This window comes from Macrotis lagotis, chromosome 7 (assembly GCF_037893015.1).
Source record: "Macrotis lagotis isolate mMagLag1 chromosome 7, bilby.v1.9.chrom.fasta, whole genome shotgun sequence".
Classification (NCBI taxonomy): Eukaryota; Metazoa; Chordata; class Mammalia; order Peramelemorphia; family Peramelidae; genus Macrotis; species Macrotis lagotis.
Genome location: NC_133664.1, coordinates 135961213 through 135978724, shown reverse-complemented (window position 1 = coordinate 135978724; position 17512 = coordinate 135961213). Strand labels below are relative to the sequence as shown.

At 36.2% G+C, this 17512-nt stretch overlaps 1 protein-coding gene across 3 annotated transcripts; it reads right to left on the bottom strand.

Annotated features, from left to right (window-relative positions):
- Nucleotides 1-4263: 4263 nt before the first annotated feature.
- Nucleotides 4264-15142, bottom strand: LOC141493015 (uncharacterized). Of its 3 annotated transcripts, none has more exons than XM_074193839.1 (7): nt 14730-15142; nt 10099-10231; nt 9803-9976; nt 7312-7418; nt 6849-6986; nt 5514-5642; nt 4733-4819 (listed from the first exon to the last, which is right to left on the bottom strand). In XM_074193839.1, exons 1-6 carry the CDS (start codon nt 14996-14998, stop codon nt 5534-5536), a joined length of 930 nt encoding a protein of 309 aa, XP_074049940.1. In that variant the 5' UTR covers nt 14999-15142; the 3' UTR covers nt 4733-4819; nt 5514-5533. The 3 variants fall into 3 exon arrangements, with proteins under 3 accessions (XP_074049941.1, XP_074049940.1, XP_074049942.1); XM_074193841.1 differs by having other exon boundaries at nt 10099-10213; nt 14730-15140; XM_074193840.1 differs by lacking the exon at nt 5514-5642 and having other exon boundaries at nt 4264-4819.
- Between the last annotated feature and the right edge of the window lie 2370 nt (nt 15143-17512).

The following is a 17512-nucleotide window of genomic DNA, read 5'->3' as shown; positions in this document are numbered from 1 at the left end:
TATGTGTTCAGCTCTGGCCATTTCACCAGGATCATTTGAAATTCCCCTGGTTCATTGAAAGTCCATCTTTTTCACCTAGAAGAAGATGTTCTGTTTTTCTTGGGTAGTTGATTCTCGGTTGTATTCCAAGTTCTTTTACCTTCTAGAATATTATATTCCATGCCCTATGAGCCCTTAATGTAGTTGTTGCTAAATCCTGTGTGATCCTGACTACAGCTCCACGGATATTTGCATTGTGTCCTTCTGGCTGCTTGTAATATTTTCTCTTTGACTTGGGAATTCTGGAACTTGGCTATAATATTCCTGGGGGTTGTTTTATAGGGATCTCTTTCTAGGGGAGATCAGTGCATTCTCTCAATTTCTATTTTGCCCTCTGCTTCTAGGATATCTGGTTAATTTTCCTGTAGGAATTCTTTAAAAATGATGTCAAGGCTCTTTTCCTGATCATGACTTTCAGGTATGCCAATAATTTTTAAATTATCTTTCCTGAATCTGTTTTCTAGATCAGTTTTTTCAAAGAGATGTTTCACATTTTCTTCTAATTTTTCATTCTTTTGGTTTTGAAGTATTATGTCTTGATGTGTTGTAAAGTCAGCAGCTTCCTTCAGTTTCATTCTACTTCTGAAGGATTTATTTTCTTCAGAGAGCTTTCTTATTTCTTTTTCCATCTGTTCAATTCTGCTTTTTTCTTTTTTTTTTCAATTTTTTTTTCTATTCTGCTTTTTAAAGCATTCTTCTCAATAACTTTTTGAACTGTTTTATCCATTTGAGCTATGCTGGTTTTTAACATGTTATTTTCTTCAGCATGTTTTAGGATCTCCCTAAACTGCTACTTTTTCACATTTGTCCTGCATCTCTCTCATTTCTTTTCTCAGTTTTTCTTCTGTCTCCCTCACTTGATTTTCAATCTTTTTTGAGCTCTGTCATAGCCTGAGCCCAATTTCTGTTTTTCTTGCAGTCTTTAGATGCAGGAATTTGTATTTCCTCATCTTCAGATTGAATATTTTGATCCTTCTTGGGATCATAGACAATGTATTTCTCAATGGTGTTCCTCTTCTCTCTGTTTACTTATTTCCCCAGCCTGTGCCTGGTTTTGGGGTGCTTCCTGAACTTTTGATTATTATTGGGACACCCCCTCACACACGCAAGGATCTCAGTGTATGAAGCTCTGTCTTCTCTCTTGGTCTGTGAATGATCACAAACATACCCCTCTGCCATATGGCTGAGGTGGGGGGGGGAACCTGCTGTTCCATGGGGTGGGGCTAGACTGTGATCAGGATCTGAATGTGGTCAGAGCCCCAGAGTCCCGTTCCAGGTACAGAGGACAGACCTTGGAAGTCTCTCTCCATTCCCCTACCTAGGCTAATACTCAAGACTCAGTTGCTTAGAGACTCCTGCTTAATGGCTCCACCTGCTACTGGTTCCTGGTTCTAGGCTGCTGAGACCAGGCTGCTTGCTGAAGCCCTGAGGGCTGGGTTTCACCTGCTGGCTCTGACAGAGCCCCCCCACCATCTTCCAAGTTTTGCCTGAGTGTAGGTCAGGAAACTGCCCCTTATGCCATGAGCTGTGGCTCCCAGGTGCCCTGGGGCTGCCTCCAGGAGGCTGAAGTTCCTTCATTCTGGTGGGTTGCTCCTCAAACCCCATGGAGTGGAGCTTTCACTGTTTTTTAGGCTTTTTAGCCTTTCACTGTTTTGGGCTGGAGAACTGCCTTACTGGATCCCTCTGTGGGTTCTGTCTCTCAAAAATGTAGAGTTCTTATAAGTTTTGAGAGAGAGCACCTAAGAGAGGCTCTTTTCCTGTCACCATCTGGGCTCCACTCCAGAACCAATGTTCTTATAAAAGGTATTTTGATACTGGCTTAGGATCATAAAGTACAATTCTTGTTCCTTATGGAACTAGTTTTTCCCACTTATTGGACCTCTTTCAAATAGCCTTCTCTGTTAAAATATCTCTGGAGTTTTTTGCACGATGTCAACCAGTTGTACCAGCCAATCATTCTCTGGATTCTGCCTCAAAGTAGGCCTCACCAAATGGACTCTGAAAGGCCAAGAAGACTCTGGGTCCCTAATAATTTTGAGGGGGGGGATGATGATGCAGGGGAAAGAGAATTGTGTATGTAGAAGTTGGGTAGAGATGTAAATTGACTACCACCTACTCTTGAGATGTAAATTACTACCATGGAAAAGATATGATGGTAAAAGAAAATTTGTAATTTTAAAGGCTGCTAATCTTGTCAAATTGGGTGGAGATCTCCATTTTTGATGTAAATCCACTACCATTCATTGTTTAATGTATCCTGATATCCTTAGGCTTCCCCTTCTACCTAATTCCCCAGTCCAGTAAGGGAAAGGGAGCTCACCTTTTGCCCTCTGGATGAGGGGAAAGACATAAAAACCTGGGTTGGACTCCACTCAGGGACAGCCAGTCTTCTCTGACTTTTGTCTCTTTCTTTACCTATCATTTTCTTATATGTTGAAACTTTTTAAAATAATTTTTTAGGGGCAGCTAGGTGGAGCAGTGGATAGAGCACCAGCCCTGGAGTCAGGAGCACCTGAGTTCAAATCCGGCCTCAGACACAATAATTACCTAGCTGTGTGGCCTTGGGCAAGCCACTTAACCCCATTGCCTTGTTAAAAAGAAAATAAAAAAAAATTTTATTTCCATCCTTGCATCCTTGATGGCCCCTTCCTTGTCACCCCACTCCTAGCTTTCATGCCTTCACTTTTGTGCTGTCTTTGACTTTAGATTATGAGCTCATTGAGGGCAGGGACTTTTTTAAAAAATTTATTTTGCCTCTAGAGTTAGATGTATACAAATTTATTAAATGCTTGTGTTGATTTATTGAGTAAGTGGAATACTGGTAAACTTGAAAATATTCATAGGAGTGCACACAAAATAATGAAAATTCTTGATTCCATTTGGACTGAGTTATTTGAAGAACCTGGTGATATTTAGCATGACAAAAGAGAAATTTCAGAGAGAAGTAGCTGCATTTAATTATGGATTTCAAATTGCTCTCTTTAGTCCCAAGAGGTCAGAAACAGAAATTAGTTTAAGAATTGCAATGAAACAAGTTTAATGTCAAGAAAAATCTTCCTAATTTTGGTGCTGTGTAAAGGTAATATGGAATTATGGATTTTCTGTCATGGAAGGTTAGAGCAAAGACTAGAGAATTACTTATCAAGTGTGTCATATTGGGGTTTTCTTTTTTGATATTGGGGGAAGGGAATTAGGTAGTCACCTGAGATCCCTTCCAAAGATAATATGGAAATCTTTGAGAGTGCTTTTGGAAGGTGCCCTTGAAATCAATGTTTAGTTCTAGAAACTTGGAAGTCATTGAGTCCTCTCCCTCCTTGGTTTACAGATGAGGAAACTGAGGCAAAAAAAGTTAAATGATTACTCAGTCAAACAGTTAAGTCACTGAAATAAAATTTAAACCTAACTTCCTGATTCTTAGTCCAGTTATCTATGTCTACTTACTAAACTACACTAACTTCAAAAAGTGAGACCCCTGAGAGGGCCATGTGGATTTGCAACAGAGAACTTTTGACCTGCAGTTAAATGCTTGAACCATGGGCCATGGGCCATGGCCCCAAACAGATACTTATTAAAATTAGACCCAGATTAGTAAAATCCCTCCAACTGTACCCCATCTCTAAAGTAGTAAGTAATGCCTGGAGAAGAGTCCAAACTTCTACAATATGTTGAAATTATTAGTGAGTGTAGCTTTTCTTAAATAGTATAATATTTTTTCATTTAAATGTTGGAGAATTTCTATCAAGTCTAAGTTGATGCCAAGTTGTAATGATATTATTAATAGATGTTTCCACTTCTTTCATTCATGCCTAGGAAGAAATTGTTTAAAACAATGTTATCAGCAAAGGTAGTATGCTTTTTTTTAACCATTGAATATCTAGAACCTCTCCTAAGAAGAAAGGGAATAGGTTCTTCTTCCTTGATCTTTAAGATAGGAAAGGTTCTTGCTATGGTGGAACCAGTTATCATCAATGCCTACCATCCCCCCAAAGCTAATGAATTTGACTAATTGTCTGAAATCCCTCCTGCCCCTCATGGACAGAATCTACAGATAGACAGAACTGGGCCCATCCAGTGATCTCTATCCTCCCAGAAACACTAAAAATAGAACCCATGCCTGAGGCAATGACTCACAGTGGAAACACAAACTAACAACATTACCATACTCAAGGCGACATAGAATAGTTGAATTGTAGGAGCAAAAAACTCAGTAACCTTTACCAAGAATTTAATGAAGGTACCAGGCTTTTATTTTCTTTGTCTGCTTCCATACGATAGATCAAAAACAAAGAGATTCATAATTTCTTAGTTTAAATATGTGAGAAATTATTTCATGTATTGATAATTATTCAATCTGAACTAAGGTTTTCCCTCTTTTCTACTTCCTCATCCAGAAATCAACCTGTGTTAGAAATCTCTCTCATTCTAAGATGTTCCCAGGTCAAGATCTAATCAAGTGAGTAAAAGAAAATTGAAGATTGGACTAATGGGTGTATTACTGTTCATTGTGTTTACTCAGACAGACAGGAAGTTGTTGATTCTCCCCTTTGTCAGAGTAGTGTTATGGAATTTGATGAAGTCTCTTTGACCAAGATTAGGTGATCCAAGTCATAAGTTCCATTTTGTAACATAGCACGTCCTCTCATTGTAGTATTTATTTTCTCATTAGTTGTTAACCAATTAGAGTTGATTGCCATCCTTAGGAACACATACTCTTCCACGAGGATATAAACTGTGAGCTGGTCTAAGAAAGATTGTCAACTGTCCATACTTTGATAAAATGCTGGAATTATTAATAAAATGATTAAATTACTTAAACATTTATCTCAAACCTTTTAAAATGTCACAGACATCTGCAGAAATGACAGTCATGATAGAATTGAATGTTAGAGAGCCACTTAAGACCCATTTGTGGCAGAGTGCTGTGACTCTAGAAGGATACTATTTGGTGTTCCTAGGTTACATCCCTTAAATGATGTTGGTTTTTGTTTCCCAATATATCAAGTTGAAACATTGTACAGAATAGCCATGACTCTTATCTTGGGGGGGGGATATAAAAAGGGATTTGTTTTGAAGATGAAGTGGATTATACTTTAAGTTCACTTTGAGAAAATGGATTTATATCTATAAGGTAAAATTTTGGCTCTGTTTTGAACCCAGGACAGGTTCAGAACAAATCAAATAGCAAGACAACTTTTCCTTTGGCCTTAGGTAACTGGTAAGGTATGAAAAATCAGATGGTGTTATATTTGATCACATAAGAGAGAAGAATCTATAAAAATCAGAGATCATGGAGAGAGCTCTCAATACTTCATTGATAATACTTTTGAAAAATTCTTCCTTAAAATTATGATGAAATTAAGACCAACTTTTTGTTTCTTTAAAGATACTGAGAAAGAGGGAATGAACATTCAAAAACCACATGCCTAAAAAAACCTAATTTCATTTTCTAAAAAACAATTTCATATCAATCTTACCTTGTTTGTGCTAGAAGCACTTAAGAAAATTTAAATGAAGAAAACCTCTCTGGACAACTCATTTCAGGAAAAAAATTTTTTTTCTTAAGATTCTTCTGAATTTTATATTGAGAAATTAGTTCATGATGACTATTAATAAAAAAAGAAAGAAAATTTCTCAGAATGTTAAGTTCAAAAGTAATTGTATCCCAAGGGAACTGGGAATGGATTCATGAAGTAGACTGTTGGTCTTTTAAAAAGTGTGGACCAGCTAATGACACAGGGAATAGTGTGTTGGGCCTGGAGTCAGGAAGATTACAACTCAAATCCAGCCTCAGGATACTAGATGTATGACCTGGGACAAGTCATTTTTCCTCAGTTGAAAAATGGGAATAACAATAGTTCCTGGGTTATGATGAAGATCAAATGAAATAATAATTGTAAGGCATCTAGTACAGTTCTTGGCAAAAAGAAGTTCCCAGCTATTTTCTAGCTATTTTCATTATTACCAAGGAAAGTGACATCTACTCTGCAATTTGGAGATTTAAGAGAATTATCTGCTGCACCAAATGACTTGCCCAGGCTTTTACAAAGCCAGTGTGGATTAGAAGGAAGACTTCAATTTGCACATTTCTGCCTCCAAGCCTAGTTCTCTATCTAGTGTGCCATGTTGTCCTTCTCTACTTGATTTCTTGCTCTAGATTCATTATTGAAGTTATTTTGGGGGAACTCATTACTTTAAAAAGGATATTTTCCAAACTTGCTAAGAGTCCTGATCATTGCATACTGCCTACAATTTTTGTGAAGTGTGTGTGTGTGAGAAATCATCTTGCAAATCAGAAAACATTGTATCAATATAATTACCATCTCTAAATTCAGTTTTCTGGCAAGTGAATACCTCTTACATTCTATCCAAAACCATTCTTTATTAAAGATTTTTAAGCCTCAAGCAACTGTTAGGAATATGTAGGCAAGATAACAATGAAGGACCTGATTATAAGTCTTCTTCAGTCAATTCTGTGGAACATCAAACAGCATCATTGGCTGTTAATAATGCTAACCCACTTAACCTTATAATTTCTAACTTGACTTTCTTTGCATTGATGATAAAGTCTAATATATAAAAGTACTGTCTTTTAAGTTCTTAATTTTTATGTTCTCTTGCCTATAATTTTTACTAATTTTATGGCATTTTCAACCTTACTAGAAAAAAGCTAATATTCATATAAGATTTAGTGACTGCAATAAATTATCTTAAATCTATAGATTATACATAATTATAAAAGGTTAAATTATAATTGATTTTTAAATAATAGATTATGAAATATTTGGGTTTCGAATAATTAGTATACTAACATTGAATAACCACTACAAGTAGCATATTCTTCAGCCGTCAATCCATAAATATCTTGGCAAGAGAGGTCAATATCATGTTGTAGGAGAAGATTGACTATTCCAATTGGTTCACCACCAACAGCAAGCATAAGGGCTGTTCTGCAATAAGAAAGACAACTTCGCATTTAGGGATTTTATATGACCGATTAGAGAAAAACAAAACCTGTTCCTCAATTTTTTTCTTCTTTTTCCTTTCCTTTTCCTTTTTCCTCTCTGCTTATTTGGAGAGGATGATGGGGTTGTAGCAAATGAGCAGAATCTAATATCTAAAGTGAGTGACTATGACAATAAAGGAAGAGTAATTAAGAAATAAACATTGGTGCTTCATTACTCAAAGAGAATTATTCACATTATGGAAAAAGAAAAAAAAATTCACATTTCAAGTGTGACTCCTAGTTACCTTGCATAATTTTACTAAAATTACCTCTGTAGCTTATCTGAAGCATTCACATCTGCTCCATTTGTCAAGAGAGTGGCCACCATTTTTGGGTTATTTTCAGTAATAGCAAGTAAAAGTGGTGTGTGCCCATCCTGCAAAAACATTTTAAAACAATTAATGCAAAATGCTTCCACAAAGTTGGACTCAAAGGTCACAGACTAGTCCTGATGAGGAGTGGTTTTCCCCAAATTTAGTTCTTAAACTGGAATGAAACAAGATACTCATAAATCAGTTAACAGCTTGCTTAGCCATGGCAGAGAAAGGATATTTAGAACGGAGAAGTGATGTTTATTCAAGGTAAATTATTCAATAGGTACTGCTTTCTGATATTTTGAGTCTTGTGAAAAGGTTCTCAAGTCTCAGGGAAGGGTGCCAGCCCATTGTGTCTTGGCCATATGAAAAATTTAGCTGAGTAGGGGAGAAACAATAGAGAAACTCTAAAGCACAGAACACAAGCCCATGTATGGGGAGATTCTGAGATACCACCTACAAGACAGTATCTGCAAGGTTTCTAATAGTGAGGCTGTTGTTAGGGGTGAAGGAACCAGGATAAGGTAGAAACTTGCTTGGGATATGAAAGAGGGGGTCATGTCCAAGAAACTTTCTATTATTTTTCCTTACTAATTGTTCCAATTCTCATAACTAATTATTCCCTGGTTATATCTGTTGAGGTCCTGTACATGTATTGACAGTGCTCTCTATATTTTGATGTCTGGGTAAAGCCCTGATTGTTCCACCTTAGTTGCATTTCTGGCTTTGCTACAGCAACATAAGCTATAACTGTGCTATCACATTGGAAAGGTCTAAATAAGGTAGAAGGTGGCAAATACCAACAAATATATAAATGCCACATAGTAAATGTGCTATGATCATACCTTCCTTATGAGTGAGTACTCATGCCAATGAAATCATGAGTCCATGAGAAAGTATATTATAATTACATACATTTAAAAATTAAGATACTTGGGTTTTATGTACATGAAACTACCAAGAAATTAATTTTGAAAATAGTTTCGCTACTAAATACTTAAATTGACACATAAAACTTTTAAAAATTAAAAAATTAAAAGAATTGACACATAAAACTTTTTTTTGGTGCCTAGATCACTAGGATTCTCTATATTGTCCAGGATCACAGAGCCCAATATGTATTTCAAATGGAAACTTAAACCTGTGTCTTCCTCACTAGAAATTTAGCTCACTATCTAATGGGTAAAACTGCCTCTTTGATTCTCACTATCTATTCACTTATAATTAATGTTTGAATTGTCATAGGTCTCAGGATAATGTTCAAGTTCTAGATACAGTTTCAATTTGGAATTCAGGTTTAAATCCTGGGATTTAAAAAAGACAAAACCCTTAAAAATAAGAAAAAATTATAATGTTTTACTCATATATCAGCATACAGGTCTTCCATTATTGGTATTCTCGGTCCTGAAATACAATGGGTTAAAAAACGATCAAGCTCTTAAAGGAATAATATAAAATTTTTCTAAATGAATGAATTAAATATCCATGAACTCTTTCTTAAGGTCCCTGACAGCAATTAAAAGTTTGTAATTAATACCATCACATCTCATTTGGCAGAATAGCTTTGTAGTGCAGAAGAAAAAGTTCAGGATTTGAAATAAGAGGATTTGGGTTTATATTTTACTCTTATTACCTGTATAATCTTAGGCTAGGCTACTGTGTGAGATAAAAATCCACTTAAAAATATAGAGACTCCCCTGAGCAAAAAAAAGTTTATTTTGGCTTTTCTTGGGAAAAGGGCACACTCCAAGTCTCATAAAGATAATGAAGTTCAAGGAGCTGCCCTGAAACTGAAAGTCAAGCAAGATTATATCTAAGGTGATCCCCTACTTCTCCCTAACTCCCTCTCTGTGGACTCATTGGTTAGTCTTCAGAGTTACATTCTACTTGTGAAAATCTAGCCCTGCAATAAAAACAAGAATGAAAGGTTTTCATAAAATATTACCTCACCATCCGGAAAGTGAGAATAACCATCGGGATTATAACTATCTAATTGAAGTAATGTAACTGGTTTTGGAACACAAAGTCTAGGAACAGTCTACTTGTCTTCAAACAAGAGGAGGCTAATGAGCTTCTTTCGAATGCAAGGTTTTTCACATGAGAAGAAGTCTACTATCCTAGTAGTCAGTAAAAGTAGTCTTATCAAAAGTTAGGAGAGTGAGCTACCTGTATGGATAGTTTAAGAATAATAGTTTGTTCTTTCTTTAATATTTCTTAACCCTAAGAGGACTTCAATAGGAATAATAACCTTGAAATGAATTTATTGGGAATATTCCACTCAGCACTAATCCTTAATTTTTTATTTATACTATTAGAGAGATGGGCTAGTTGTCCTCTAAGGTCCAATCTGTCTCTAAATCTAACTAAGTTTAAAAGGGTTTTTTAAAACCTTTTTTTAAAAAGGATACAGAATGCTGATTCTCCCCTGCCCCCAAAGAACAGGTACCTTATTTTGTGCTTCAATGTTGGCTTTATGTTCAATCAATTTATTCACTAATGACACATTATGCCCAAGAGCAGCATAGTGAAGGGCAGTATTTTTCTTGATATCTGTAAGATTGGGTTCTGCTTTATTTTCTAGAAGAATAGTTGCACATTCTTCCTGCTGACATTGTACTGCCTGTCAATGCAACATAAAGAAGACCATGAGTTCTGCTACTTTGCATTATATGCTAAATAATTTAATCTTTGAGTGATATCTAAATAGAATGCAGTTCATAGCTAAATATAATTTATGCATACCTTAATCAAAGGAGTTCTATTTTCATTATCACAGATATTTAATTTGCATTTTCTCTCCACTAAAAGGGACACAACATCTGGATAACCATTGGCGCAAGCCAGGTGCAAAGGTGTTCTATAATAAAATAGCAGACTAACAAGATTATTTAATATGATATATATATATATATATATATATATGCAATTAGAGTATTTTAATATAATTATTTTCTTTCTATATAATATATATGCAATTAAAGTATTTTAATATAATAAAATTTCAAAATGTTTATTATGGAGCAATATTACATTTGATCTTACTGCTAATTATTAGAATAACCTGTATGTATTTGAAATAAAATTTTTACTTAAAAAATTTAGCTCTAGTAATTTGAACTTTTGATAAGTTATAAATATACAATTATATATACACATATATGTGTATACACACACATTCTTTACTCTTGCTTATGGTAGGAAAGGGATATTGCATAATGGGGTACCAATGGACAAGAATCAAGTGTATTTCTGTGAGGATAATATATTACAAAAGCCAGTTTGGTCTTTGTGGAAACTGAAAGATGCCAGTCTGTTTACAGAAAAGGGGAGGAGAGAAGAGTTAGACAAAAGGAAAGGTGATTAAAGGAATAACTCTGCAACTAGTCAGGAATTGACTGAGGGTCTATATTTTTGTCCTTTGTACCTGCTCAAGGATGTTACTTCCACTTCCCTGTGTTCATTAGCATAATGAGCAGGATGGGGAAAACAAATGGAGGTGAATATATCAATTAGATTATGACTCTGGCACAAAGTGTGTGTGTGTGTGGAACAAGTCTTTCAAACTGTATATAAGGCCCAGCATTGCTGTGATATGGAGTCTTCTGTCCTTAAGAGAAGAGGGCTATATTTGCAAAGATGCATCAATAAAAGCAATTTTATTCACTCCAGACTAAATATTTATAATGGCAAGTCTTCGATAACAGTCTCTGACTTGGAGGTGGGCTAGTTTCTCCCCCATCCCCACTAAAGTCAGAACAGTCATCCAAAGACTTCATTTTGCTTTCCTTTTCTAAGGTTTACAAAGTCCAGGATCATAACAGAAAAGTGCCCCTCTTACCTAAAAGATAGTGCCTTTGATCTGGTAGTCAATATACTCTTCCAACCAGAAAGGTTTCCAAATGGAGATGAAGAGTCTTAAATCTACCTGAAGCAGGGCTACATTCCTGCTGAATGTGTTTTCTATGTTACCATTACTGAAATATATGTTTTTAAATTTCTGCCCTTCTACCATTTTTGTACCTTTTCTTTCCCTCTTCATCAGCACACTACATCTCAAAGTCCAATCCTGGGAACCTGGTCTATGATAAGTGAATTTTCACTTTTATCTTGGCTGAATTCAGACCCTACCATAAGACCTCACCTTCAAACCATGCATATCCTTGGGTATCTCTGCATTCCCTCATTTCAAACTCTAGATTCCCTCTATGCTTAGTCTTCCCTCATTAAAATGGAAGTTTCTGGAGAGTACAACCTGTCTATTGCACAATCACCACCAGTAAAATGAAAAGTACAATTAAAAATAATGTATATTCCCAACTCTTAGCACATTGTCAGAGACACAGTAAGGATTTAATAAATGCTTTTAAAAATTCATTCATTCATTTTTGTTAGGCTAGATAGGCTGCAATTTTTTTCATTTTATTCTAATCTTGAGAATAAAGCTGGTGTATAAAAGGTCAAAAATTTTATGAACATAAGTCTGTACAAAAAAAGCAAACTGAATTGATAATTCCTAATTCCTAATTAATAATTACCAAATTATTAGTGTAAGGCCTCTTTGATATGTATGAAGGCCATAATTGAGGCAATGACCCGTATATGAATTCACCATTTGGGGTATGCCTTATGTGATTTGGCAGTATTTCTGACATCCCAGGAACTAGCCATCCCTGGGAAAGACAAAACAGGATTGGGAGAAACTGGCTATTCTCCCAATACTGATATTTAATAAAAATAAACCTTATAGCCCCATAATGGCATTTTCCTTAAAAAAATAACATATTGATTCAATCTATACCTGAAGCCAAAAGGGAATTGGATCCCATTCAACTTAGATGGTTCTGAGCCTTCTTTGTGCTCAAAGGTATAAAAGTTGTAAGTCCCCTCTCCTCATTGGGATCTCATCCATGGAGGAGACGTCCTGCCTGGAATACTCTTCCATTTGGAACTTATAAGGCCGACACCTCAGGGATCCCTCGGTCCCGAGAAAACGAGTTGGTGCTCCTCCGAATTGGTGATGTTTTCTTTATCTTTCTCTTCTATTTTGATTATAGTATTAATAATCCTTTGTCTTTTATGTATTATCTGCTGTATTGGATGCACTGTAAGCAATCTATTCCTTGTATTGTATAATTAAAATACTTTCATTTTTAACTGAGTGAGAGCGTCATTTGCAGGAATGAATCCGAACCTCATTAAAAATCACAAAACATAAATCTAAGATCTTAGCTATTTTGACTGCCTTGTAGTCAATCTATTCTTAATCCTTTTGGGGCCCTCCCTTGATTGTCACTGCCTCCTTTTTTTTTCTATTTTCACAAACCATCGCACTTGAATATACATCCTTAGTTCTCAAGAAGCTCACTTTCTATTATAAAATCCATGCATATCAGAAATTAAATACAAAGTTAATTCAAGGAGAGAGGAGTAAAATAATTGGGGTGGGAGTGAAGAGGATTATGGAAGTGCCTCTTGAAGGATATGGACATTTTAGCTGAGTCTTTAAGAAAGCTTAAGATTCTAATAGACTTAAGAGGTAGAGGTGAAGAAATCCATTTCAGTGGTGGGGTGAGGGAGGGAGGCTTTGGAAGTTTTATTGAAATATAGGTAAACTTGAATGAAATATGGAGTGCAAAAATGGAAATAGTATTGATAAGTCCAGATTGGTAAGTGGGAGTCAGGGAGGGCTACCATGACAGAGGTTCATAGTGACATTTCCTGTTACATGAGTAGTGAAATAAGATTTCTTTAGACCTAACACGTGAAGAAAATTTATTTGATTATTGACAATTGATATTGACAAGATGTTAGAAAACTTTTTTCACTATATATGGAAAAAATATGAAGAAAAATATTCTGTAAAAATATTTCCCCCCAAATCTATGCATTTTGCATAGATTATATAATTTATTCATAGGAGCACACATTTATACAACGTTTTGAGTTTTACAGTGAGTTATGCTTGTATCATCCCTATAAGGTTTAGTCCTCAAGTAGTAAGCAATGTAAGCTCCTTTACTAAGATGAGAAAATTGAGTTTCTGAGACTAACTTAAGGAAAGAAAGAAAGATTGTGTTAGAGACATAACTCCACTCTTGATCTTTGGTCTTCATCTTCTTTGCTCATTTATCTGTGGAGATTATTTTTGAATTGAGTTTAGGCACAGGATAGTATTATTTTGTAATACTCGGGCTTTTTATTGCTATGAATAAATATTGCCATTCAGTAAAATAAGTTTGCACACATTGAAGAGTATAATTTTCCCTCTATTTTAAGGGAAAATTGAACATTTTCTGGAAATGCAAAACCTAGTTTTTCACATGGCAGCTTATAGTCTCTTTCATAGTGTTTTAATTTCTTTAACTATAGTTAATTTCTCCTGTTTCTCAACTTGCTCATTTTAAAAGACTGGGTTTATCCCCAAATATCGAAGCAAGTAAATAAAGGATACATACTGATATACTTTCTATTCTTATTTAAACAAAATGCATTTATCAGGAGGAAAAGTAAGCAACAGTCAGCTTTTCATGGCTTCCTAGACCCAGGAGTTGGGAAACCTTAGGTAAGAAGCAACCTAACAGTAGGCAACAGCCACAAGATATGGACCTTTTATTTCATTGCTATATATGGAACTTAAGGGAAGGGACTCTTTCAGTAATGCCTCTTCTCTGCAATTTGCAATCTTTCAAGAGTTGTCTCTTAGGGGTGGCTAGGTGGCTCAGTGGATAGAGCACCTGCCCTGGAGTCAGGAGGACCTGAGTTCAAATCTGATCTCAGACGTTTAATGATTACCTAGCTGTGTGGCCTTGGGCAAGTCACTTAACCTCATTTGCCTCACAAAAAAACCCTAAAAAAAATGAGTTGCCTCTTTAGAGGCACCCCATAACTAGCATTATAAGAGAGATTGGATTTGATCCCAGCTTCTCAATGCTTCAAAGTCAACTGACTCTCCACTAAATCCCACTTCTTCTCTTAACATGTATAAAGAGTTTTAACATCTACAAAGCATTTCATACATTAACTTGTTTGTTATTTTAATCTCTTATCTTCTTTGATTTTAATTTGGACATCCAATACCATAGGATGGCAAGTAGAGGTGCTTTCTTTAACATAACATAATTAAACACTAGGAAAGAGGTTAAATATCCTCTGCACCTTGTTTCTGCAGAGAGAATATGAACAATGCTGGTCCCCCCCCCAACTTCACTCCTCTCCCCCTCACCACCATCAGCACCACCACCACCACCAGCACCACCACCACCACCAGCACCACCAGCACCACCACCACCAGCACCACCACCAGCACCACCACCAGCACCACCAGCACCACCACCACCACCACTCTGGCCAGTCCTGCAGCTCCCCTGTGTCACCTGTGCTCTTTATCTCTCTTATTCAGGTCATGTTTCTGGAACTGCAGGTGGTGCTGCACCTTCGCCAGGTCCCCAAGGAAGGCTGCTTTATGCAGTTTGCCTAAGTCCTTGAATCGGATGTGGTAGCGGGGCGAGTCTGGGGGCGTGGGGGTCGAGCCGTTATTCTCAGCGGTCTTGATGCTGCTGCTGCTCCTTCTCTCATTTCGGTTGGAAAAAGAGAAAGAGGACAGCTGGACCTTCTTTTTGATGGACCCAAGAAACTTTATCATGCTGGTGGGGGGATCAGTCCCGACCCTATCCCCGCCTCGGGCAACAGCGAAGCTTTTAGATCCAGAGACCTACGGGCAGGTTTCAAAGACCAGCGTGGCATCTTCCGTCACCCTGGTAACGCGGGCCCAGAGGCGAGCCTGTGCCTGACTCTATTCTGAAACATAACATACATGTATGTACAGTTACGTAAATACATAGAATTTAGCGGCCAGGCCTCACATGTGTTTTATGTCTCTACATGTGTGTAGAGATGGCCGGCAGAGCAAAGAGGTAGCGTCTCTGTATTAATAGAAAGACTACATTAATAGACTAATACTAATAATGTTAATAATAATGTATTAATATATAATAATGCAATATAAATATATAATATTAATAGACTACAAGAATATGTGATAGGCATGATACAGACACATACATGTGTGCGTGTGACTTCTAGAAATATCAAAGGTCATAGTTCATATGTAATTAATTGCATATGCACTACTCTATATTTCTATGTCTATTCTGAAACATAACCTACATGCATATCATTATATATATAATATACAGATATATAACAACATATATTAAACATAGTTATATAGATTTGTATAATTTATCTATATTTACTATATACACAGTTAACTGTAGTTATTGATAATTAATATATATGTAGTTTTATATATTTATTATATAAAATATATATTTATGTAGTTTTCTATTTTGGTAATGTATATGATAATATATAACTATATAGTCTTATAAATGTATTTATTTATAACTAGTTTATTAAACTAGTAACTGTATATGAGTGAATTAAGGGAATGTCCATGTAAAGGACTAAGGGCTAAACTATATACACATATACACACATACACATCTTTTATCTTCATCTAAATACGGAATATATAGGAATAACAGGTTCAGATACAAAAGTGTGGTGAGCATAAAGCAATATTAAATCAGCATGTGTGGATCCCAACATTTAAGCCACCATGGGTAGATAAGTGGATTCCATAAAATTTTTGTTCAAATTTCTTTTTTAAAAATTTCATTCTAAACTTTTAGTATTTTCATAAACAAAGCTTAAAATTAGTTTTGTCTTTTTGAGTTCAAGATTTGCATTTATTGTTATAGAATGGTATATAAGTGAATTAAGGGAATGTCCATGTAAAGGACTAAGGCCTAAAACACTAATTAAACATCTCAATTTGAGAGGTAGTATGACCTTCTATAGAGAAAGTTGGCCTCAAAATCAGGGAGACCAGACTGACTTCACATTGTGCCATTGTGATCACAGGGAAGTCCCATAACCTTTCAGTGCCCCAGACAACTCTCTTGAGATTATTATAATAACTAAACTCAAGCAGACTAAAACTAAAACAGACCTCAGATGTTATTTTGTCCAGTCTTTTGATTTTGCTGATGAGTAAGGGGCAATGAAAAATAGTTGCCATTCTTCAATGATAAGGGGAATCCTCAGTTCTAAGGAAATCCCAGGTCTGAACACAACAAATAAAAAGTCCCAGGTTTAATTCATCATCTTAGCATCCTAAAGTCTTGCTATTTTGCAAAATATTCAATTTAGTAAATTAAATATCTTTTGAATAATAAATCTATTTAAAGGCAATAAATAATAACAAGCATCATGTCATTTATCTTTGAAATTTATCTTCTTACACCTAGGGATGTAGGGTGTGTTCAAGCAGGATTAGTACCTCTGGTGTGTATGGGTGTCAGGGTTGCTTTCCATCTTTGATGTCCACCTGAGGCACCCAACTCTCTCCTGTAACTCCAAGAAGCTGTAGCATGCATATCAGCCAAACCTCAGCAAACCATTTCAGCAGATGGGCAAAGCCAGGTTGAGAGTACCCGAAGAGGTCTCAGACCCATCAGTGAGTTAGAGAGATGTCTATCCAAGCACTTGAAGTCTTCCACTGGTGGAATAAGTGGATGAGAACTATTTGTTCCAATGCCTATTAAGGCGATTCACACAGATTCTGTGTGGCACTTAGAGCTTGGTTAAACATCCAAGACTCCAATGTCATCCACTGCATCTAGAGCCATCATCAGTTGTCTTGACTGTCTTGCCACTGGACTGTGAAGATTTTGGAAAAGAGAGTGAGGTCAATAACTTCAATCAATTCTGCCTCACTTAAATCCAATTTACACATGCATTAAAAGACAGTACCCATACCACTTCACCATTTCTATCTCAGTCCTGTGGCAGGGGGTGAAACAGCAGGGGCAAGTACACTGGGAGCTATACAGAGGCTGCCCAAGTCTTAGGGTTATCACCTCACTGGACACAGCAGTGGGATATGAAAACCTCTTAGGTATCTGAGCAGTTTTTTAAAGAATCCCATTGCTTACCTCATGGTGTGAAGAACAGTCTGCTTACCCAACTCTGGACTTGTTACCTTGGTAGATGGGGATTCCAAGCTGCAGACAAAGTAAAACTTTTTTTTTTTTTTTTTTTTTAGGTTTTTGCAAGGCAAATGGGGTTAAGTGGCTTGCCCAAGGCCACACAG